This window comes from Penicillium waksmanii, assembly GCF_028829765.1.
Source record: "Penicillium waksmanii strain IBT 27052 chromosome Unknown utg000004l:1.0-5674109.0:1.0-5678898.0, whole genome shotgun sequence".
Taxonomy (NCBI): domain Eukaryota; kingdom Fungi; phylum Ascomycota; class Eurotiomycetes; order Eurotiales; family Aspergillaceae; genus Penicillium; species Penicillium waksmanii.
In genome coordinates, this window is record NW_026643251.1 from 1,829,232 (window position 1) to 1,850,515 (window position 21,284).

The following is a 21,284-nucleotide window of genomic DNA, read 5'->3' on the forward strand; positions in this document are numbered from 1 at the left end:
CAGTGTGTTTATGCGAAAGTGGTGTGAGGCTGAAAGGTCGAGAGGAACGCGCTGTAACGCGTCACGGCACGTGGTGATAATGCTATCGCCTTTGCGATGACGTCATATCATCAAGCTCCCATCAGACTAGAGAGTCAACACGCGCAATCCCTGGAGCATAACAGAGAAAACAAATCCCCGAGCAACCGTCTCCACCTGGAGACTATCAAAGATTTTCTCAAGAGCCTCTCGACTAGCGGCAGCACCCATAACACTCGTGAGGGCTTGGGGAATCCCCCCTCTGCACGAATAAGCGTCTTGCCTTGTCCCGTAGTTGAGTCTTTTCCTCCTCGCTCGGGGGTGCAGGCCAGGCAGCCAATTCTTCCTCGGTTGGAAGGGCATTCTCGCGTAGCTTTTTAATATACTCGCCGAGGGCATCGTCCGAGGTGTGGCTTTCGATCATCGAGTCCTGGAGCAAGTCTCGAATTGTGTCTAGTGTAGGACTTCCGGGACGCAGGATATAGGTTTTTGCCGCGTTCAATAGCGTGCGTCGGATGTTCCAGGCTGATGATAATGTGTAGAGCTCGTTTATCACGGCGAATATTAGTTCCACTGCAATTTGTGTTTCGTCTGCTGTGATGGGGGCCCGTGATCGTGATTGCTGGGGGGTATGGTGGATGTTTTCCGAGCTTTCACCTTCGTCGGCACCACTGCCACTGCCACTCTCCAATGAAAGCTTTGGTGACTGCGGTGTACGGGTCTCTTCGTTTTTCTCTGCTTCTGCTATTCCCACGCGATCTGTTGATGTGGAGGAGTTGGCATCCCCCGAAGATGCGAGCGTTGACTCCGAGGCCCATGCGTGTTGCTCAATCTTCGTTGGGTTGACGTTGCTATCAATATCACTCGGTGCTGGCGATTGAGGCTTCTCTTCCTTCCATGCATCCAAAGATAGGCTAGTAGAGGAGGACGAAACGCGGGGTCTATCTTCCTCACTTGACCTAGCCGAGGTAGAGCGAGCATCGATATTTAAGCCCACCGGCGAAGAATTGACCCGGCCCAAATCACTGGCAGAGCCCGAACCCTCCTTAGGGGTAAGAGTAAGATCTCGTTCTGTCTTGGACGGGCTCTTTTGATGCGTGGATCGATCACCAGAGATTGTCGGTTTGCGATTATGACCACCCCCAAAAACGCCCGTAACTCCATCAAACATCGCACGGCCACCTCCAGCAACACCCTTAGGGGCATTTGTCAAAGCACCTAGCATCCCTTTACCCATATTTTCAAAGGCGCTCTGACTAGGGAACGAGAACCCAGACTTGGGAGTACTCTTCTCACCGGGATTCACCTCTTTCTCCAGGAATCGTCGCATACGATCAGTGTCAGCAAGAGACTCATGTCTCACGGCTTCTTGAAGATATCGCTCCAGCTCGTGAGCAAGCTCTTGCCTTGTCTTTCCTTTCCACGGAGGCAGTGCAGGGAACCTGCTGGAGAAACTTTGAATATTATTCAAACGTGAAACTGTCTCTAGCATTTCATGGAGAGACTGGAAGTCGGCATATTTTCTAAATACCATCCAGCCACTGGAGCGGGTAGACGTCGGCTCGACTTGTAACAGGTAATCCCATGTAGGCCGCGACTTGATCGGGCCCCTTTCAGATGTTGCTGAGTCGTCGTCCACTAGGACTTGAGCACCGTGCAGACTCATGGGAGCCGGGTTGTCTTCTCCTGATTGGCGTGCAGCAGCGGGCACGGGCGCGGGCGCGGGCTGCTCGGACGCCGAGGACGATCCGGTCGGGGCATGGCCTTCAATAGCTGCGGAGCTTTGCTCCTGGGAATTGGGGGTAGTACTCGGTGGTTCCAATTCAGGTTCAGCCGAAATACTCGTTCGATCGGGTCGATCCGAATGTATTGATTGATCGGAGGGTACGCTTTGCTCATCATGAGAAGCAATCAAGGCACTCAATCGCTTCGCCTCTAGCAATGCATCCTCCGTTGCTCGGTCCGTTGATTCCGACTTACGCTCCGCGGCCTTCTCTTGCTTCGGCTCAGCGGGGGTCTTTATGGTCTCCGGGGTCTGGGTCTTGGATGCGCCGGCGCCGACGCCTTGATTGCGAGCCCCTTCAACACCCGCGTCGATAGCATGCATAAGTTCAGATTCACCATCCTGAAGAAGGTAGATAATCCAATCATTGATGAACTCGGGCCGAGAAAGGCTAGTGACTGTAGACTCGAGCACGACACCTGCAAAAATTTCCCTTAGGAAGTCTCGGACTGGCGAGCAACGATATGAGTTCGTATCAAGATAATTCGACAAGATGTCATCCGCAATCATGCTCAGCTTCTTTCGCTGTTGCTCCTCGGACAGAACATTTGCGAGACTGCTGTCGGGGGAATTCTCTAGATACTGATCCACGATTTGCTTGGCTTCATGGGGTGAAGACCCCGTAGCCGTAAATGCGGCAGCAAGTTCGTTAAAAAACACAATAATTATAGACGAGGAATTCGTGAGAAATTGTAGGAATGTGTCTTCCGTTCTCTTATGGGAAAGGTGCGATGATACGGCCGTGACGAAATAGGTCAAGGTTCTTCGGCAGGAGGTGGGGAAGATAATATCGTTCGGTAGAATCGGTTTATACCAGTACCTTGAATTTTGTTAGCCGATGCTAGTTTCAAGAAAGGTGCGATCTATTCTCACTTGACATAGTCCTTAATGACTGTATCGGTGAGCAATCTCAGAGCAGCAGCGGTAGCCGGTCGAAAGGTCAAATACTCTAGATCCTCATCTGAAAGATTCTCCGGGGAGGTCGCTAGGGCACCGCTGTCGGGTTTAGAGTCGGCAGTGACAGTGGCAGATGCTAAGCGCTGAGGCCAGTCCAAGAGTCTATGAGAAACCTCCAATGCAAGCTCCTTTCGTTTTCTGGAAGACGTTTCCCCGTTTCCTCCTCTATGGGAAGTCCCTTCCCATGACGCATGCAGGACAACACCTAAGCTGACACCGATAAGCAGCAAGCCAACCCGTCCGAGTATAATGTAGGTGCCGAGCATTAAGAGCGCAAATACGCCAAGGAGGGTTTCATTGCTAGATGTTGAAAGGAAGTCAAGGACATGGTCCATAAGTTCCTTTGTGGATTTCGTGTTGGGGCCATCTTGTTTGGTCGCGTTATCCTGCGTTGCGATAGGAGTTGGTTCCGGGGGGGTTCGCGGAGGGAGCGGCGATCGCATCATTGTCGGATTGGTCCATAGTTAGTCTATAGACATTAGCGAGGGACATTACCCAGGATTGGCAAGGGAGAAGAAACAAACCTCCATGCCCCTTTCGTAGAGGTGGGCAAGTCCAGGGAAAGGTAGAAAGAGGGGAGATGTTTGAATGGGAGGAGGTTCCCAGGCCAAGTTGGCTTCCCCGTGTTCAAGTTGGCCAGTGCGCCACTCTCAAGAACAAGCAATGCAATCAACCAGGATCGGCGGGCCGAGGCACCTTGTGAGATATGATATACTTTTAATCCATAAATTGTAAGAATTGCACGAATATTCGATCAATTAGTCTTCTTCTATTCTTTGTTATAATATCTAATGACTAAAACCTCAGAGATATGTATGTATCCGTTCGTCATTGCCCATGCGGCCGTGGGAAAGCGACCGCGAGGCATTTCAAGCTAAACAGAATGGAAATTCCTCTCCGCTTGTAGAGTGAATCTGGGCACTCAAAGAAAATGCGCTTCATGCCAGATGATTAGATAGCGGTATAAGTCTACGGGGATGCAAAGATGCAAAAAAAGAAAGAAAAAAGAAGAAGAAAAAGATGCAAAAACCTTTGCTTTCGCAAGATCAGATCAAGATCGTGCCCTCACATACTTAGTATGCGACCCCCTGGCAACAAGCACCAGACCGTCATCGGTCTTCTTAGAGATCTCAACCGTAGTAAAAGCAAGGCTCTTGCCCACCTTATTAGCGCGACCTTCAATCTCAAGCCAATCGCCCGTCGTCGCGCCGGAGAGGTAAGTGACATGGATATCAGTGCTTACGCCCGTGGCATCCAACCCCGTCGAGGCGATAGACAGGCCACCCGCCCAGTCGGTCACAGTGGCCGAGAAGGCGCCGTGCAGACTGCCTTTGGAATTGAGTTGACGAGGACCGACTTGGAGTCGGGCCCTCATTACGCCGTGTTCTGCATCATAAACTTCGGCCTCGCTGAGGAGAAACTCGTAGATTGGGCTGTTGGTGCGGGTGCGATCCCATACTTTGAGGACTTGTTGGAGCTCAGCGCTCATGATGGGAGAGATTGAGATGCTTGGAGGGAAGGGAAGAAGAAGGAGAACGGAAGAGAAAAGATGGGAGGGAGGAAAAGAAGGGGAAAAAGAGTCTTCGGGTGGATTCTGTTAACCGAGACTAGGGGCTAGTCCCGATTGGGGATCTCCCATCATGAATAGGGAGAGAGGGACTTGTGAAGAGCTCAGATAAGATGAATATCGAGATACGACGACGCAGTATCAAGCAACATGTACTAGCATAATCATTTGATGAATATACTAAGCATAGGGAAGAAGAGAAGGAAGAACTATGGCACTACATACAGATACTATGCCTGCCCTAGGCATCAAGGCACAAAACACGTGATTCGGCACAGGATGGAATACTTCAAGTTTATCAATTAATCAACCACCTGCCCAGTCAGGATTGGTGCCCAGGTGGTTGTCTGGGTTCTATGAGGTGTGAACTAAATCGAGCTATGCTTCGTTAGGTAGTATTATTTTTCTATGGGAATCTCAACTTGAAATTCTACCTGTTTGAAACAGAAGCAACTTGAAGTTATGAAAAGGCTCCACCTCCTTCCCTCTATATACATGGTAGATATATATTTACAAAATTCTTTCAACACCAAGAAAAAAATGAAACGAAACGAAACCTTGGAACCACCGGCAAATATTGCTTATTTCTTATTCCGATTTCGCGATTCCCGAGACAACATCTGCGAGAGCATGAAGTGATTAACATCCTCATCTCCCCAATATGTGAGGTGGCTGGCAATACTCGCGATGAGGGAAATATCGAATGCGCCCCTGCCGGAAAAAAAAAAGTCAGTTTCCACAATTGTTTTTTTTAAAAAAGAAAAGAGAATACTCAAACTCACTCTTGGATACTATAATCCACCCGACCATTCGAATTCAAGCCGCGCACTTTAGCATCTTCAAACTTCAATTTCCGCTCCTGTTCTTCAGAATCCAGATCATTCTCACTACCCGAAGTAGACTGAGCATGATTCTGGCCCTTCTTTTGACCATCCCGACTCTTCTGAAACCCATCATAAAGAGTCTCCAGATCTCCGTCAATAAGAGTCTGAGGATGATCAGAACCCTGAGAAGAATCCTGATTTGAACCAGACTGCGACCTTTTATGACCGCGATCATTCGCGCCCGCATTCACAGCAGAAGAAACCTCGTCCGCATGTAATCCCAAACTGCGATTTAGCAGACTACTAGCCACGCCAGAAGTAAAGTTACTCCAAAGACTCCCGACACTCTGACCCATACGCGATCCAATAATAGAAAGACTCTGACCCGACTGCGTCCATATACTCTTCTTGACAGAAGGCAAAGGCTGAGGCTTGAGACTAGCCATGGCCGGAGAAATGAGCGGCTCGAGACGATAACTAACCGGATCAGAGGGGTGAAAAATGTTATACAGATCGCGACATTTGGGCGTCGAGATGATGGCCGAATTATCAATGGGTCCGCGGCCAGCGTGACTTTGTGAGTCGCGCTTAGAAGAGTTGAGCGATCGGATGGCTTTGGCGTCAAATTCGATGTCTAGGGCACTTTTGCGTTTTCTCGTTCCAAGAGGCGAGTAACCGGCAATTGTTTTTCCCTTAAGCATTTGGAACAACGCGATTGGAGACCCCAGGCAAAAGAACTCTTCACATTCAAAGCTCAGCTCGCTTTTCTCTTCCTTCCACTGATCGGCGAGGTCGTCACCTGGAGCTGTGAATTTTGTCTTGGGAGACTCGGACGTTTTTTGGTGGCAGAGGATGTCGAAAAGAATCGCGCTGCCTAGAGAATGACCACACAGGCTCACGGTGCCGTTGAATGATGGATTTCGCTGCTTGTAGAGCCCGACTATTCTGTTGCACTCTTGTTTCACGATGTTGGAGATGTGCTCGCAATAACCGCTCTGGTATAAGAGGACATCCATGGCTAGGTCGGATATCAGGTTCCGAACAGCCGGGACGCTTTCGAGCGTGATATCCGCCAGACTGGGGTATGCGTCATCATCGACGGTGTCGGCGTCGGTCAAATCAAGTTCCTTTCGGTTCTGTCGGACTCCGCGGTAGGGGAAATCGAGTAGATGGCGCCAGCAGCTGTCCATAGATATTAGTTTAAGCCAGAAACAAAAACAAAAGCATTTTTTGGAGCGATTGTTTTTGCAAAGATGACAAATAAGCACTGTACTCACACAGGAAGAACCTGAACACGACAATTACCATCGTGGTCCGCAAAGGCTGCATTCAACGCCTGAAGATCCGGTGAAGCCTTATAGACAGTCTTGAGTGTCTTGCGAAGCACATTCACATCGTGTATGAAGTTGATACTCTCGAGTCGCAGGCCAAGCCGTTGACCAATACCATGAGTGACAAGGATAATATGATCGACTTCTCGCTCTCGATCCTCACCATCAACTTCTCTCAAGTCTTCCATCTCCTGCTCCTCCTGTCTACGAGCTTGTTCCTCTAGTTCAGCCGGGTTTTGCGGTTCACCTGCTAGAGACGACATTTGCCGCTCCAGTGTTGACTGTGGTCGCCTGATATCTGGTTTGTCGACTTCCGTTTGCCCTTCTATTCCATCTGTCCCGCTAGACTGGGGGATGGGAGTCTCTGTAAAGGTAGTAGAAGAGGGGACCTCGGGTGTTCTAGCGCCGGAGGATTTCTCGACGGGCTTTCGATCTCGATCTCGTTCGCGGAGATCAGATGGTTCTCTCGAGCGTTTGGGCTCGACTAAACCGCGGACTACTTTATTGCCTGGGGCACCGCCGAGTTTTTGATATACGGTGGTGCTAACACGGGACATGAAGTCGTCAGTAGTGACCCAAGCCGTTGAGGAGTCTTGATAGGCCACGATTCTATTCATGTAGGCTCCGAAAAGTCGGTACTGACGAGACTCCATCGTCGAAGAAGCGGGTATCTTTCCAGTACCCTGTGAACGAGATGACTTTGATGTTGATGGTTCCGAGTATTGTGTTTGTGTTCCGGACTCTGCACTGCCATCCGTACGGTCACGGTCACTAGATCGATCATGCTTCGCCGATGTCGCAGGGTCTCCAGAGCTGGCCTCTGCTGCATCCGCTCTCCAAGGTCGCAGCTTGAGATATCCTTCTTCCAATTGTGTTGCTAGATTTTCCTCGCAGGGCTTCAGATTCGACCCATCCTGAAAGAACCACGTCCCTCGCCGAACTTCATAAACAGGGCCAATCCAATAAGCCGGGCTGAGCTCCCGTTGTGCAACATCGACATCGAACAAATAATCTTCGTTCACAGCGACCTTGGTGGAAGCCCGTGCCCGTTTTTGTTTTTGTTGTTCATCCTCTTGTGGTGCCTGACCGTGGCCATGATCGCGAGTATCTTCATCTTCGATAAGATTCTGGAAAGTAGATTCGATCGACTGCGAATCCTTCAGCGAGAAAGGAATGAATTTCTTCGGCGGGGGTAGCGGTTTCTGATCAGTTTTCTTTGCATCGTTCAAGGATGGTTTCCGCTTCGGTGAATCCACGGCGTAGAACCATCTCGCCTTTAACGGAGGACAGTCGGATGGGTAATGGCGCTGGCCTAGCTTGTGTCGGTGTGTCACGGTATGGTCTTCACCCTGTGAACGCTGCAAGACATCCGAGCCAGAGCCGGAATTATTATTATGATCTGCAGGCTGAGGGGTTGAGCTCCTGGGGGTATTCCATGGGGAAAATGTTCCCAGAAATGACTTTTGGTCGGTGCCCGCCATAAGCGTTGGCGTTGGACGCGCCCGTCGCAGGGCCACGTAGCGAAGCAGCGTGGCAGGTAAGTTGGAGATATTTTATAGGAATGAGCAGGAGGATAGTTCGAACAGTTTAGAGTCTCATTCAATGGCCGATCGTAGGTGTCCCGGGGCCATTGTAAGTAAAAGAAGTGGGCGGCGTGGCAGGTGTTGGCGGCGGAGGGCGCGGGTTGCCTGGAGATCGTCCCGCATGATGTAAGAACAAGCTAGCGTGTGATCTCCACCTCCACCTCCATCTGGTTCCAGTACGAGTAGTCCAACCAACTCCAATCTAAGCCCACGCCTTCATCACCTGCTTGAAAAGGGTCCAACCAACCGAGGTAGAATGGATCACCCTCGCTGTGCGGCATGGAGGGTGGGGCTCGTGATTTGACCTCTGTCGAGGTCGGTTCTTGATTTTGCTTGTTCAAAGTCGCCATGATCGCCTGTGCGACATACCGTGCATCTCGACTGGCGAGAGACTTTTCAATACAGATGGCATGGGCCTGGCTCAAAAGAGACAGAATTGAATCTGCAGTCGTAGGATCAATGACCGATAGACCGAGGCTCAATTTCTTTCTGCGAATATGAATGGCCAAACAAAGCACCATGGCCCCCAATAAAAAGTCGTTCATCGTGAAATTAGTGAGCATCCAACGTTCTCGATGGAGTTGACCGCCAGATGAAAACTCTCGATATATATCGATGAACTGGCTGACTAGTCGCTGGCCCGCCTCCACACAGGATCTGGTACTGAACAGGTTACCTCTTGTCATGTACTTGCGGTGGAAGACACACAGGCTCTTCAGATAGATGAATTCTACGTAGATGCGGGTCATCACGAGGAATGGTGGATCTGAGATCGAGTCTGCTAAAGGGCGAGTTCGTAAAATTTCCGGAATAGTTGTATACATGCGCCGAATTTCGCCGTCAAGTTGGAGGATCTCGGTCTCGGATTTCTCCGTAAAGCTCAGCGTGTCCCGACATACCTTTCCAAAGCTGACCATTTGGCGATTCTTAACGATGAACCACAACAGACCAATGGCTTCAGTTTCGGACCGAGATGGGGGTAAGACCTGAGTGTCCTCGTCGAAGTCGGAGTCTGACAGGTTCCTCGGTGACCGCGTGTCACAGTTCTCGGGGCAGATATTGCTAGGAAGACCCAGTTGAAAAGAAACCATGAGGTCAATCTGTATACAAAGGGCCCAGAAACGCCGACGCATTTCCCCGTCAAATACACTCATAGTAGATCCAGATCCTAGAGAATCTGGATCTCGGTGATATCCCATCTCATATGCCATCCGCACAATCATGCCAAAGATAGCACCGACTTCCCGGGACGGATCAAGGCTTTGCATATTGATACAGTGAGCATAAAGCGTCAATGCTTCAAGCACATATCGCTGCGGGTGATGATATTCACCCTTGACAAGACATTTTCCCGCTGCTTCCTGGAAGTGGGAGACTTCAGCAATGACATCTTCTTGTGTCGTTGGGGCAATTCCAATGGTTCCGCGAACCATACTAGCCACCGAGCAGATAGAGAAGAGCATTGACAACCACAGAGGATTCGAAATTACCGGGTCTTCCCAGAATGCGCGATGCTGCCGCTGGAATTGAAATGTATGGATGAAAGGAATGATGAACGTTTCTCCCTGGAAGTAGACTGCGAGCAGCCGGTCGACTTCGATTTTTGGAGGCAAGTACTGCGAAATGATCGTTTCCATGGAGTAGTTACTCGAAGATCCGAATATAATCATATCTCTACCGATGGCCGGAGTTGTCGATGACCTACTAGCTGGTTCAGGCTCGGGAGAGTCATCTTGTTGGCTTAAAGCGGCCCTCAACCCTTGAATATCATCAAGTATCGCAGACCAATGGGTCGAACCAACATATCTAGCTCCATTTTCGCCATCTCTGATCTGAACTGGTACCCGTGGATCGGAATCAATTGATTGACCTTCGAGGAGAGGTATTGTGTGGTCGACGGATGGGTTAGATGAAGCAGAGGTTGAGTCTTGCATGAGACCCTTGACCAATGACTCCAAATGCGCAAGTCGATCTTCTGCCGTGTCGGGCTGGTTGGGTCGAGGAAAAGTACGCTGATAGGAGCAAAGGGCAGCATCATCTTTTCTCACGCACGAGCCACACGGTCTTTGAAGATCACAGCGAAGTTTTGCCTTGCGGCACTGGGTGCACGCTTGAGATTCGCGGGGCCGCTTAGAGGCGCCACCAGCGTCCTTGCGAATTCTGAATTTGCCCGTTAGGCTAGAGAAGTCAGACATTTCCTTCTAGCATTGGTAGGAATTCAATTATGGCTCGATCTTTCATACGGAAAGGGTAAGACCGGGCCAAAAAGAGGTGATGACTGCCCAAGGCTGCCCCGCATCGACGACGTTACCCATGGATCCTCCAATCCGAATGGAGGCGCCTAGATATTGAGCCAAAGTATTGAAGGAAGGGGAAAGAGCTGTTCGATCACATAGCTATCAATTATGGGCAATTTATCGCATGACCAAAAAAAGAAACTTGGTATCCTTTCAAGGAAATTCAACTCGGCCGACCGAATTTCCTTTTTGGGGTAGCTCGGCGTTATGAAGCTAGCTTCCCCGAAATCCTCAGGTCCTTCCAAAGGTTGCACCATGTCTTGGAGCGAATTCAAGCATGCTTGACGGAGAATTGGCGTTATCGCCGAGAAAATGATATATGGCAGGTCGCCTTATTACTACTATTTAAATAAACGCATTGGGTCTCGTCTCTGGCTATAGTTCATGCTGCACTGATAAAATTTCTTTGATATACTAGTATCACAAGATCTCGAAAATGTCTAACTCGATCGTCTTTATCACCGGTGCTAATACTGGTCTTGGCCTAGAAATTGTCAAAGCCTTGTTTCGGTCCTCCAAGGCATATACAGTTTTGCTTGGAGGGCGCAGCATAGAAAATGCCGAGAACGCAGCATGCCAGGTACGGGAGGAGTACCCCGACAGTAGTGCAATTGCTGTACCGATACAGGTTGACATTGAAGATGACGAGTCAATTCGGACGGCGTGTGACTACATTCGCAGTCATTATGCACGAGTGGACGTGTTGATCAACAATGCAGGTAAGGCTGTCATTGACCTGGACCTGGACCCTCGATGAGCTAGCTCTGCTTTACCCCGATCTAGTGAACTGACGAAGACATAGGCGCTTCATTTGACCAGCAATGGAATCGTGATCGTGATGGTGGACCGACGATGCGAGAGGTATGGAATCGCTCATGGAATGTCAACACAACCGGGACTCACATTCTGACCTACACCTGCGCACCGCTTCTGCTCCAATCGGACGATCCTCGACTTCTCTTCATCACCAGTGGTACTTCCACTCTGGCCGAGAGTGATAACGTAGTGCTGGGAGTCAATCGTTCTCCGGAGAAAGGGTGGCCTAAATCGAGTCTCATGATTCCCGCCTATCGGTCTAGTAAGACTGGTATGAATATGATGATGCGCGAATGGACGCGGATTTTGAAGGAAGATAGAGTCAAGACATGGTGCGTGTCGCCGGGGGTTCTGGCTACAGGGCTAGGCGGCGATCAGGAAATGAATAAGCGGATGGGGGCGATCGATCCGATAATTGGCGCGGAGTTTGTGCGGGATGTTGTGGAGGGGGCACGGGATCAGGATGTTGGGCGAGTTATCCGTCGTGGTGATATTCAGCCATGGTAATAATGGAGGCAGAAAGGGAAGGAAGAATGTTGGTGCCTCTCTTGATACTGTAGTGTTAGCAAGCACTAGTATAGTAGTACATCACTGGCAATCATATATCCTCGACGTCATTCTAGACAAGGCAGCAAGGGTGAGTTGGGGGCGTAAGTGGAAAACAAGAAGGCGGTATGAACGAGGCACTTCTGTTTTGTATGAGGACACCAGCTGTTGGAGAAGTATCAGACCCGCCGACGCGGAGTGGCCGGGGGTAAACAATACCGGTAATTACAGTACGTGGCTCAGAGGAAACCCCACCTGGTGATTGTGTATAGCGTAAGTCGGAAGTCGTAAAGTCGTATTCGTAGCCTTAAGCCTTTCCTCTTGCACTGCCCAGCAACTTCCTTCTACCCAATTCCTTCTTGGCTCGTGCCACTTCTCGTTGCCTGGCATTCATCTACTTCTTCTTCCTTCACTACCCCAGGGAGTCTCTGTCCCTTTGCCCCCTTCTTCCTTGCCCCTCCCCCTCCCCCCCCTCCGTCGAGCCAAAGCTCTCCGACCGCTTGCGCCCGAACGGCTTACCCCTCCACATTCATCATGAATGTCCTCAAGCTCCAGAAGTGTGTATTCACCATATTCCATATGAAAGCGCAATGTTCCAACGACCCATTGCTAACCATGGGCACCTTTCTTTCAATTTAGGCGGTTTCCCCAGCTGGACCAGGGCGAGATTTTCTCCCTCCAGGATGCATTCCGTAAGCTTGATGTCGATGACCGCGGCTACTTGGACGAGGCATCCGCAATCAAAGCCACTCAACAATCCGAGCGACAGCCTTATGACGTTGTGCGCCAGACCCTGAAAGGTGTGGAGCTGGATAGCTCTCGCCGCGTGGAGCTCGAGGATTATATCGATGTACGTGGTCTAACAGCTTACTCGGGTTCACTTTGCGTTGAATAGATGAGAACTTGAACTAACAATCTACCAGCTGGTTGCTAGGCTGCGCACTGGACCTGCGGCTGGCGCCCCGGGGGCTTCCCCCACCGCTGTCATCCAAGGAGCTGGAGCCGGTGCTGGCGCCGGTGCTTCCCGCCATGTTTCCAAGGGTAGCGTCGGTGGTAAGATCCACGTCCAAGGATCTTCGTCAAATGTCACCCACACCATCAACGAAGATGAGCGAACCGAATTCACCAGACATATCAACGCTGTTCTGGCCGGTGACCCCGACATTGGCGACCTCCTGCCCTTCCCCACCGATACATTCGAGATGTTCGACAAGTGCAAGGATGGTCTGGTGCTCGCCAAGTTGATCAATGACAGTGTTCCCGATACCATTGATGAGCGTGTTCTGAACAAGGCCGGCAAGAAGATCAAGCAATTGAACGCTTTCCACATGACCGAGAACAACAACATCGTCATCAACTCCGCCAAGGGCATCGGCTGCTCTGTCGTCAACATTGGAAGTGGAGACATTATTGAGGTTCGCGAGCACTTGATTCTGGGTCTTATCTGGCAGGTCATTCGACGTGGTCTGTTGGGCAAGATTGATATCAAACTACACCCTGAACTCTACCGCCTTTTGGATGAGGATGAGACCCTCGAACAGTTCCTGCGCCTGCCCCCAGAGCAGATCCTTCTCCGCTGGTTCAACTACCACCTCAAGAACGCCAAGTGGGACAGACGGTATGTGCTTTGAAAAATGCAGCAGCAAGATAGTGACAAATTCTAACAATGCTATAGGGTATCCAACTTCTCCACCGATGTCAAGGACGGCGAGAACTACACCGTTCTCTTGAACCAGTTGGCACCAGAGACCTGCTCACGCAGCCCTCTACAAACCCAAGACCTGCTTCAGCGCGCGGAGCAAGTTCTTACCAATGCGGATAAGCTTGACTGCCGCAAGTTCCTGACCCCGACATCCCTAGTTGCAGGAAACCCCAAGCTGAACCTTGCCTTCGTTGCCAACCTCTTCAACACACACCCCGGACTGGACCCCATTACCGAAGAGGAGAAGCTTGAAGTTGAGGACTTTGACGCAGAGGGCGAGCGTGAAGCCCGCGTTTTCACTCTTTGGTTGAACTCTCTCGACGTGCAGCCAGCTGTCAACTCGCTCTTCGACGACTTGCGGGACGGAAATGTTCTGCTGCAGGCATACGACAAGGTCATCCCTGGAAGTGTAAACTGGCGCCACGTCAACAAGCCCCCTGCCAACGGCGGCGAAGTGATGCGATTCAAGGCCGTCGAGAACACAAATTACTCCATCGAACTCGGAAAGCACCACGGCTTCTCGTTGGTCGGTGTCCAGGGCGCCGATATCACCGACGGCCAGCGCACTCTCACCCTCGGCTTAGTATGGCAACTGATGCGTCGGGATATCACCAGAACCCTTTCCGCACTGGCCCAGCGCCTAGGCAAGCGCGAGATCACCGATGCAGAGATGATCCGCTGGGCAAACGACATGTCCAAGAGCGGCGGCCAGTCCTCCGCCATCCGCAGCTTCAAGGATTCATCCATTGGAACCGGCCAGTTCTTGTTGGATGTCCTTAACGGTATGAAGAGCAGCTATGTTGACTACGACCTTGTTACGCCCGGACGAACGGACGAGGATGCCTACGCCAATGCCAAGCTTAGCATCAGTATTGCTAGAAAGATGGGTGCGACCATTTGGTTGGTGCCAGAGGATATTTGCCAGGTTCGCTCGAGACTGGTTACTACCTTCATTGGTTCCCTTATGGCTACGCATGAGAAGATGTAGATCAGCAAGCATGCACTGTGGACTGTCATTTTACTTTACACATATCCATTTTCCCGTGAGGCGTTGCTGTCTCGATCGCAAAGTACGCTATACCATGGCTATGCCATGGCCTGCAAACAAACACAAACAAATACCTTTTGACTACGCTTTTTTGTTTCCGATGCATGTATATCTGATTTAAACATGGCGAACGAGAGGACTGGCTCGAAACCAAAAATTTCACATGTTAATTCCATTAGCTCTTATTTCCTAAGTTGTAACTAAAGCCTAAAGGTGCTGATTAAACCAAACAACAGCCTGAGTAAAAGCAGACTCCTTCGCAAAGCGAATAATAGGCTTGGTAATATCAGCGCGAACAGCGAAGCCGTGCTCAACGCCGCTGAAAAGATTGATTTGATAGGGTTGGCCTGTTTTTAGCAGGATTTCTTCGGATTCGTGTCGTTTGGGCGTTGGGAAGATTGAGTCCGTTTCTGCGATATTTTGTTTTAGTCAACTTGCTTTTTTTGCGAAAAGGAAAAAGGTGGAAGTGGAGATATGTGTAGGTATAGGTGTGAAGTGACTGAACTAACCGGCAGCTGCAATAGATAGAGGTCCTTTAATGGCTGCTAGTTCATCGGCCTCGACGAAACTAGGATGAGCGACGTAGGAAACGTCGATGTTGCCGGGTTGAAGGAATCTGACAGCATATTTGGCCTGTAACAATGCAAATGCAAGTCAATAAGCAGAAATGTAAATTTAGGACTAGGAGTAGAGAAGTGGAAGTGGAAGTGGAAGTCACTTACGCCAAAACAATACCCAACACCCCCAATCCGCTCACAACCCAGATTGGACTTCATCTCCTTCAACACAGCCTTCACCACCGGATCCACACGCTCAGTCAGATGGCCCGGCGGACCATTTAGCCACTTCATCAGATCGAAGCCTGGCGGACGGTTCTCGGGTACGGGGTCTATCGGGTCGCCGTGGAATAGATCGGGCATGACGACGAAGTATCCATTTGCGGCGAATTGGTCTGCGATTAACTGAGCGTTTATGAAGCGGTGGCCGATTACGTCTGTTAGGAGGAGGATTGCGCGTTTTGTTTGGCGGTTTGAGGGGTAGGAGAAATAGACCTCGACTATAGATGTGGGTTAGGAAATAATTATTTGCGTAGAGGAGGGCCCTCGGGGAAGATAGTAGTAGTAGTACACCCAAGGACTATAATACGCACCATCGCCGACCTGTTTAATCTGGCCCTTGGCTTCGCCTTCGTGCTTTACACCAATGGTGCAGCAAGCTGCAGGGGGGTTGGATGCCATAATGATTGGGTGATGGAGATGAAGTTTGGAAGTATTTCAAGTCACAATGAGATCAGAGGAGATTAGAGAAACGAAAGATAAATGTGGGGGAAGCCAAGATGCGGGGCTCCTTATATGCCGATCTCTGATCTAGGTTACAACTGGGGTACGTACAAACCCGAGGTCTAGTACTACCCTAGGGTAGTCATATGATTAGATACAAACTGCAAAGAAAACTAGGTCCCATAAATATCCCCAACCAAAAAACAACATTCCCCACCAATTGACGATCCCGCATGAACCGGGTTCGACTTAGAGATACCAGCGGTAATTGAGACATTTGTAGAATCAACAAGTAGCCCCGCAGACGGCGGAAGATACATAACATGATGAGTTCATGTACACAAGCGGACAGGAAAAATGTGACCAAGCTCGCCGAGACCCGTGAAAGATCGAACGTGCTGATAGAGCTATGGTAGACGTGTCGGAGTAAGAAATTGTGTACAGGCCGATTCCAATCGCGGGCAAATTGGTCCCAGGAAACCGAGTTCCACCAGTCGGCGTAAAACCCGCGATCGGCGAATTGGGTGATTTCTGCCAGGGCATTTAACTGTTCAGGAGATGTGAGTAATAAATATGGAAACTGGATTAAATAGTAAAACAATATGTGCATAGGAATCAAACTCACCACACACTCCCAAATAACGTAAAAAGCCAACAAATACTCCATCATAAAGGGAAACAGTAGATCACTCAACACCCAGGGGAATTCCTGGAGCCGCTGCTCAACCGTCATCCCTTCTTGCTCCATGCGCAGAACTGACATAACAACAGGATAAATCCAGTGTTGGGAAATGACAATCATAACCACGATAGTACCAAATGTGGCAGCAGTCTTTTCCACAACATAAGCCCAGTCAATGCGTTCCGTACGTGGATATTCCAACTCATATACCAGCGTAGGCAGGGTGATGAAATCGCAAAAGTTGCCAATTGTGAGATTACCCGGGTAAGGATTGCTCGATTTGGATTGGCCTTTGAGTGCTTGGGTCAATAACTCGATCTCTTTTTCGAGCAGAGACTTGAGTGACATCATTTGTCTCGGTGCCAGGGGTGTTCCATTTTCAATTGTCTCGGAAAGTAGAAGGAGGTGATCAGTATCATGAGAACTATCACTTTGGATATTTTTCAAATCAATCGAGCGCTGTCGTGAATTTTGTCGCTTCAAGCTGGCGATTTCGGAGCCAAGGCCTTTGCTTACTGCAGATGTTTGAGCTCCGGGGACGGCGGGCTTCTTGCTCTGCTTTTCCAATCGGCCAAGGCGAGTTATTAGTAGCTCTCGCTTGTGGTATAATTCAGACACTATTTTGGTTAATAAATATAGGTGTAAGAGAGTACAGGGACATTTTCATACAGTAGCCATTGTAAGATGCATAGCTGTGTTGCTTCATCAGCATCGCTAAACAATGCAGAACCGTGAAAACAGTATGAGTCCATGCCCAGTCACGATGGTAAGTCCACCAGATGAAACCAGCAAGGTATGCTGTTTGCCAAATCTAGCAGTCCCCGGATTTGTCAACACAGTTCGGATAAAGAGCCCTGGATAGGGGGGGAGAGAGAGAGAGAGAGAGAGAGAGAGAGAGAGAGAGACCCAATCTTGACCACCTACATGTTGAATGATCCACCCTAGGCCATTCCAGCGAAGATAACCCTTCAGCAGTACTCGCTGTAGTCCTAGACAGAAAGTCGTACACCAACACAGAACAAAATCCGTCAAACCGAGCACCAATACATCCTTATGAAACATAAGGCGCACAATCTCATTCTGAGCCCAAATCGTCCCATGGTCCCTCCAGTTGTTCGCAGCAACTTTAACCAAGAGTAGGGCAACCCCAAGCCAGAATAGCGTGAAGAAGCCCCGAAACTGCGATGAGCTCAAGCTTGGATTCTGACGGTCAAAAGTGCTCAACTGCCGGGTGAACTCCAGGTCTCGAAAACGATGCAGATGTCTCCCTGAAATGCCGGATCCTTCTAGATGTAGTAGATTTTGACGGAGAATGTCTTGTAATAGTTCGGCGTCCTCTGCCTTTAACAAATACTGGTCACCCTTAACCTCGACCGGTATACTCGGTCGCTTTCTCGTGTCTTCGTCAGCGTCAGCCCCAGCCTCATAGCTTGAGCTAAAGGTTGAGTCAAGCTGCCCTTGCTGGGGACCAGCTAGCTTGTCACGTCGTACACTCATTGTAATGACTGGACTGCTAACGTGGAGGTTCTCAGTTAAGCAGGCATCAGTGGTTCATACTTGAAGAATGCAAAAGGAGTCGGATGGTTTGGTTCGTGTGGTCGAGCCGAGGGATAAAGGGCATATGACGTGGGTACTTCGGATAGAGTTCTAGTTAAGATTCTGGGGAAATAAAAAGACTAAAAAAAAGACTAAAAAATAGAAAAAATATATAGAAAATTAGAGAAATCTAGAAAACTAAAAGAAAAAGAAATAGAATTTCTTCCCCCCTGTCACTACTACTAGTTGTTTGCACTTGTTGTGTTGGCTCGGGCGGAGAAGCCAAGAGGAGAAGCTGCGACACCCTGAAACCCAATCCCCTCAACCTCGCCTCCACCCACCACACTGCCAGCTCCCAGAAACCACCCTTCTGTATTCAATTGCGCATTCAATTGCGACCAATCCAAAAATGGATACCCCCCAGGTACAACTTCCGGGCCCCGAAAACCCAGGCACGCAGAATGCGGCCAACAACTCCAACTCCAACTCCAACGAGGTTGAGATGACCGATAGCCACAATGCTGCAAATCAGATCGAGGAGACCCAAGCCGCTGAAGATAATACCCTGCCTGATGCGCAAGCCGAACCTGAGCCTGAGGCCCCAACCCCCGCAAAGAAGAATGCGGGTTTCAATTTCCTGGAGTAAGTAGTTGCGATATTGTTGTGAACCTGAATAATATGCTTCTTCCACTTTCCTCCCAACTACATAACATCTCTGGGTAATGCAATGACAGTCATCAAAATGCATGCTAATCCCACACCCTCTAGCTTCCTGAAATCTCCAATCGTCGAAATCGCCATCGGCGAAGGTGTCAACCAGACCATTCTCACAGCGCATCAAACACTCCTCATTGAATCACCCTTACTTTCCGAATTCGTGAATAAATTCGAAGCATCAGGCCCGGTAAGCACTTATTTATCCTCCCGTCAAGGCTTGGCCTTTCACGCTGGTACATACCTAGGTACTTATATATACTGACTGAACCACCAGCGCCGCATCGCCCTTCCCGCAGAAAACGTCGATGCCTTCAGCTGTTTCCTTGAATTCCAATACACCCACGACTACACGGTAACTCAGCGCTCGATCCCGGCCGAATCTTCAGAAATCAAAACCAGCGATAACACCGGCGAACAACTTCTCCGCCACGCGCGTGTCTACACCCTAGCAGAGAAACTGGGCATGCCTTCCCTGAAGCGTCTTGCTCACACAAAGATCCACCAAGTCAACGGCACCCCCAGTGGCGAACTTGCATACGCCCGTTACGTCTACACCAACACACCCGAAGACGACACTACGATTCGAAAGCCCGTTGCTTCGTACTGGGCTGGTCGTAGCCATACCATGCGCCACGCAATTGAAGACGAGTGGAAGAAGATCTGTCTTGATATTCCTGAATTTAGCTTCGATGTTTTGACTATGGTTCTTAATAAGAAGGAGAAGGCTAACAATGCCGAGGCAGAGGGGACGCCGAGGGGACGGGGTCCTAAGCGACTCCGCAGTGAGAAGTAAGGTTGGTGGAGAAGGTCGCGGTCGCCTGTACAATTCCTGTACAATTTCTATGAAATCGTATGGTTCGTACTAGTATTACATCCCCTGTTTATTGATCACTAATATGGATCTATGAGCCTTTGGATCGATTCGAATCGAACCTCGTGTTAACGAGAAGAGACAGTCAGATTATTCATTCTGATCATTAGCTCTATGTGAAATTAGGCTAGGCTATCTGCTCTCTATTTATTGAGCCAGGGCCTCAATCTCTTCAATGGCCTTGGGGGCCGAGGTCAAATTGTCATGACCATCTTTAGTGATGTGAATATTGTCCTCGATACGGACACCTCCGACATTCCAGTACCGTTCCAGGACAGCGGCGTCAATGTATTTGCCCGTCTCCGGGTCATTCAACACCGGGTCGATAATGAAGCGGCAGAAATAGATCTAAGAAAGATCAGCATAATCCTCTCGGGGGGTGGGGGGGATTGAACAAAAAAAGCAAGGCTCTCGAACAATCTTAACTTACACCAGGCTCAACAGTAATGACCGAACCCGCAGGCAAGATCCCCCTCACACGCAGGTACCGGAACATCTTATCAGAATCAGAATAGTTAGGATAACCACCAGTATCATGAGTATCCATGCCAAGATAATGGCCCAGACCGTGCGGGAAAAAGGCCACACTAATCCGTTTCTCGAAGAGCTCCTCCTCACTGCCAACAAGAATACCCAACTTAAGCAAACCCTTGATAGCAACACGGTGCGCATGCGCATGGACATCATCCCAGCGCACTCCTTCCTTCAACATGCCAATACACTCGCTCTGCATCTGCAGGACGATCTCGTAGATCTGGCGTGTCTCAGTAGGGAACGTCCCATTTAACGGAACAACACGAGTAATATCCGCACAGTAGCTCCGATATTCACCACCGGCATCGATGAGCAAATTACCTTTACGCTGCTTAGTCTCCTGATCAACGAGATACTCATCATTCTTAACATAATGCAGCGTCGCACCGTTCGCACCACCCGCGAAAATAGGGTGATAGGACTGTTCCCGGCATCCGTTCGCGATACATCCGCTCAACCACGCAGCCTCCAACTCGCGCTCATTAGTCGCGGCCCGGGCCGCCTTAGCGATGGCGATATGGCCCTTGGTCGAAATGTCGTTCGCTTTGCGGAGTAAGGCTACCTCGTACGCGTCCTTGACGACGCGCGCATCCTCGATGACCTTCTTCAGGTCTGTCAGGTTGGGCTGCGCGAATCCGTCGAACTTGATGTCCGAAGAGACTTGCTCGCCGATAGCGAAGGCAATGGTCTTTCCGGCCTGCGCGCTGGCGATCTTGGCCAGGGTGGCGTTGACGTCGGTGGTATATTGGACGTGGTCGACATCGTAGAGCTTGGCGGCTTCTTCGAGGGAGAGAGGGAGACCGGACCAGATGACGGAGTCTGGGTCGATGGGGGGAATGAACAAGGTTAGTTCGTCGGCCTTGATGTCGTAGACCATAGACGCATCGGGTTCGGGACAGCCGGTCAGGTAGAAGAATGGACGACGTTGTCTATATGATTATAATTAGCTTCAGCGGCTAATATCCAAGCTTGTACTCCGTAGGTGTACTCCGAGCGTCTAGGTGTAGTGTAAATATTTACCTAAAGGGTTGAGCCTCGTCGTTATCTTCAATCAGACGAGTTTTTTGCGCCTCGAGGTAGATGGCGCCGGCATCTTGGGCCTTGAGAGCTTGGGCAACCCGGCGGGCGTGAGCCTTGCCGGGGTACTTGGCAGCGAGAATAGCATCGACGGTCGCCATGATGAGCAAGATTG

General features: G+C 50.0%; 9 protein-coding genes across 9 annotated transcripts; 3 read left to right on the forward strand and 6 right to left on the reverse strand.

Moving 5' to 3' along the window:
* Positions 1–126: 126 nt before the first annotated feature.
* Positions 127–3,204, reverse strand: N7481_003500 (uncharacterized protein; the record flags this gene model as incomplete). The annotated part of the gene is given in 4 exon segments (XM_057262719.1): positions 127–253; positions 287–391; positions 405–2,621; positions 2,675–3,204. The coding sequence occupies 4 exon segments, from the start codon at positions 3,202–3,204 to the stop codon at positions 127–129; spliced, it is 2,979 nt and encodes a 992-aa protein (XP_057124380.1).
* A 605-nt stretch (positions 3,205–3,809) lies between these two features.
* On the reverse strand, positions 3,810–4,247 carry N7481_003501 (PaaI family thioesterase; the record flags this gene model as incomplete). The annotated part of the gene is made up of 1 exon (XM_057262720.1): positions 3,810–4,247. One exon carries the CDS (start codon positions 4,245–4,247, stop codon positions 3,810–3,812), a length of 438 nt encoding a protein of 145 aa, XP_057124381.1.
* Positions 4,248–4,906: 659 nt separating this feature from the next.
* Positions 4,907–7,961, reverse strand: N7481_003502 (DDHD family phospholipase; the record flags this gene model as incomplete). Its single annotated transcript, XM_057262721.1, has 3 exons — positions 4,907–5,036; positions 5,108–6,331; positions 6,427–7,961. The coding sequence occupies 3 exons, from the start codon at positions 7,959–7,961 to the stop codon at positions 4,907–4,909; spliced, it is 2,889 nt and encodes a 962-aa protein (XP_057124382.1).
* A 239-nt stretch (positions 7,962–8,200) lies between these two features.
* On the reverse strand, positions 8,201–10,258 carry N7481_003503 (uncharacterized protein; the record flags this gene model as incomplete). Its single annotated transcript, XM_057262722.1, has 1 exon — positions 8,201–10,258. The coding sequence occupies one exon, from the start codon at positions 10,256–10,258 to the stop codon at positions 8,201–8,203; it is 2,058 nt and encodes a 685-aa protein (XP_057124383.1).
* Positions 10,259–10,796: 538 nt separating this feature from the next.
* On the forward strand, positions 10,797–11,683 carry N7481_003504 (uncharacterized protein; the record flags this gene model as incomplete). Its single annotated transcript, XM_057262723.1, has 2 exons — positions 10,797–11,079; positions 11,163–11,683. 2 exons carry the CDS (start codon positions 10,797–10,799, stop codon positions 11,681–11,683), a joined length of 804 nt encoding a protein of 267 aa, XP_057124384.1.
* A 573-nt stretch (positions 11,684–12,256) lies between these two features.
* On the forward strand, positions 12,257–14,412 carry sac6 (fimbrin; the record flags this gene model as incomplete). Its single annotated transcript, XM_057262724.1, has 4 exons — positions 12,257–12,279; positions 12,362–12,572; positions 12,646–13,340; positions 13,398–14,412. 4 exons carry the CDS (start codon positions 12,257–12,259, stop codon positions 14,410–14,412), a joined length of 1,944 nt encoding a protein of 647 aa, XP_057124385.1.
* A 267-nt stretch (positions 14,413–14,679) lies between these two features.
* N7481_003506 (Sterol O-acyltransferase ACAT/DAG/ARE) lies at positions 14,680–17,931 on the reverse strand (the record flags this gene model as incomplete). The annotated part of the gene is made up of 8 exons (XM_057262725.1): positions 14,680–14,882; positions 14,982–15,105; positions 15,195–15,529; positions 15,623–15,688; positions 15,915–16,299; positions 16,378–17,051; positions 17,104–17,245; positions 17,359–17,931. The coding sequence occupies 8 exons, from the start codon at positions 17,929–17,931 to the stop codon at positions 14,680–14,682; spliced, it is 2,502 nt and encodes an 833-aa protein (XP_057124386.1).
* Positions 17,932–18,379: 448 nt separating this feature from the next.
* On the forward strand, positions 18,380–19,480 carry N7481_003507 (uncharacterized protein; the record flags this gene model as incomplete). Its single annotated transcript, XM_057262726.1, has 3 exons — positions 18,380–18,612; positions 18,739–18,874; positions 18,962–19,480. The coding sequence occupies 3 exons, from the start codon at positions 18,380–18,382 to the stop codon at positions 19,478–19,480; spliced, it is 888 nt and encodes a 295-aa protein (XP_057124387.1).
* A 225-nt stretch (positions 19,481–19,705) lies between these two features.
* On the reverse strand, positions 19,706–21,270 carry N7481_003508 (aminopeptidase P family protein; the record flags this gene model as incomplete). Its single annotated transcript, XM_057262727.1, has 3 exons — positions 19,706–19,906; positions 19,989–21,021; positions 21,113–21,270. The coding sequence occupies 3 exons, from the start codon at positions 21,268–21,270 to the stop codon at positions 19,706–19,708; spliced, it is 1,392 nt and encodes a 463-aa protein (XP_057124388.1).
* Positions 21,271–21,284: the final 14 nt, after the last annotated feature.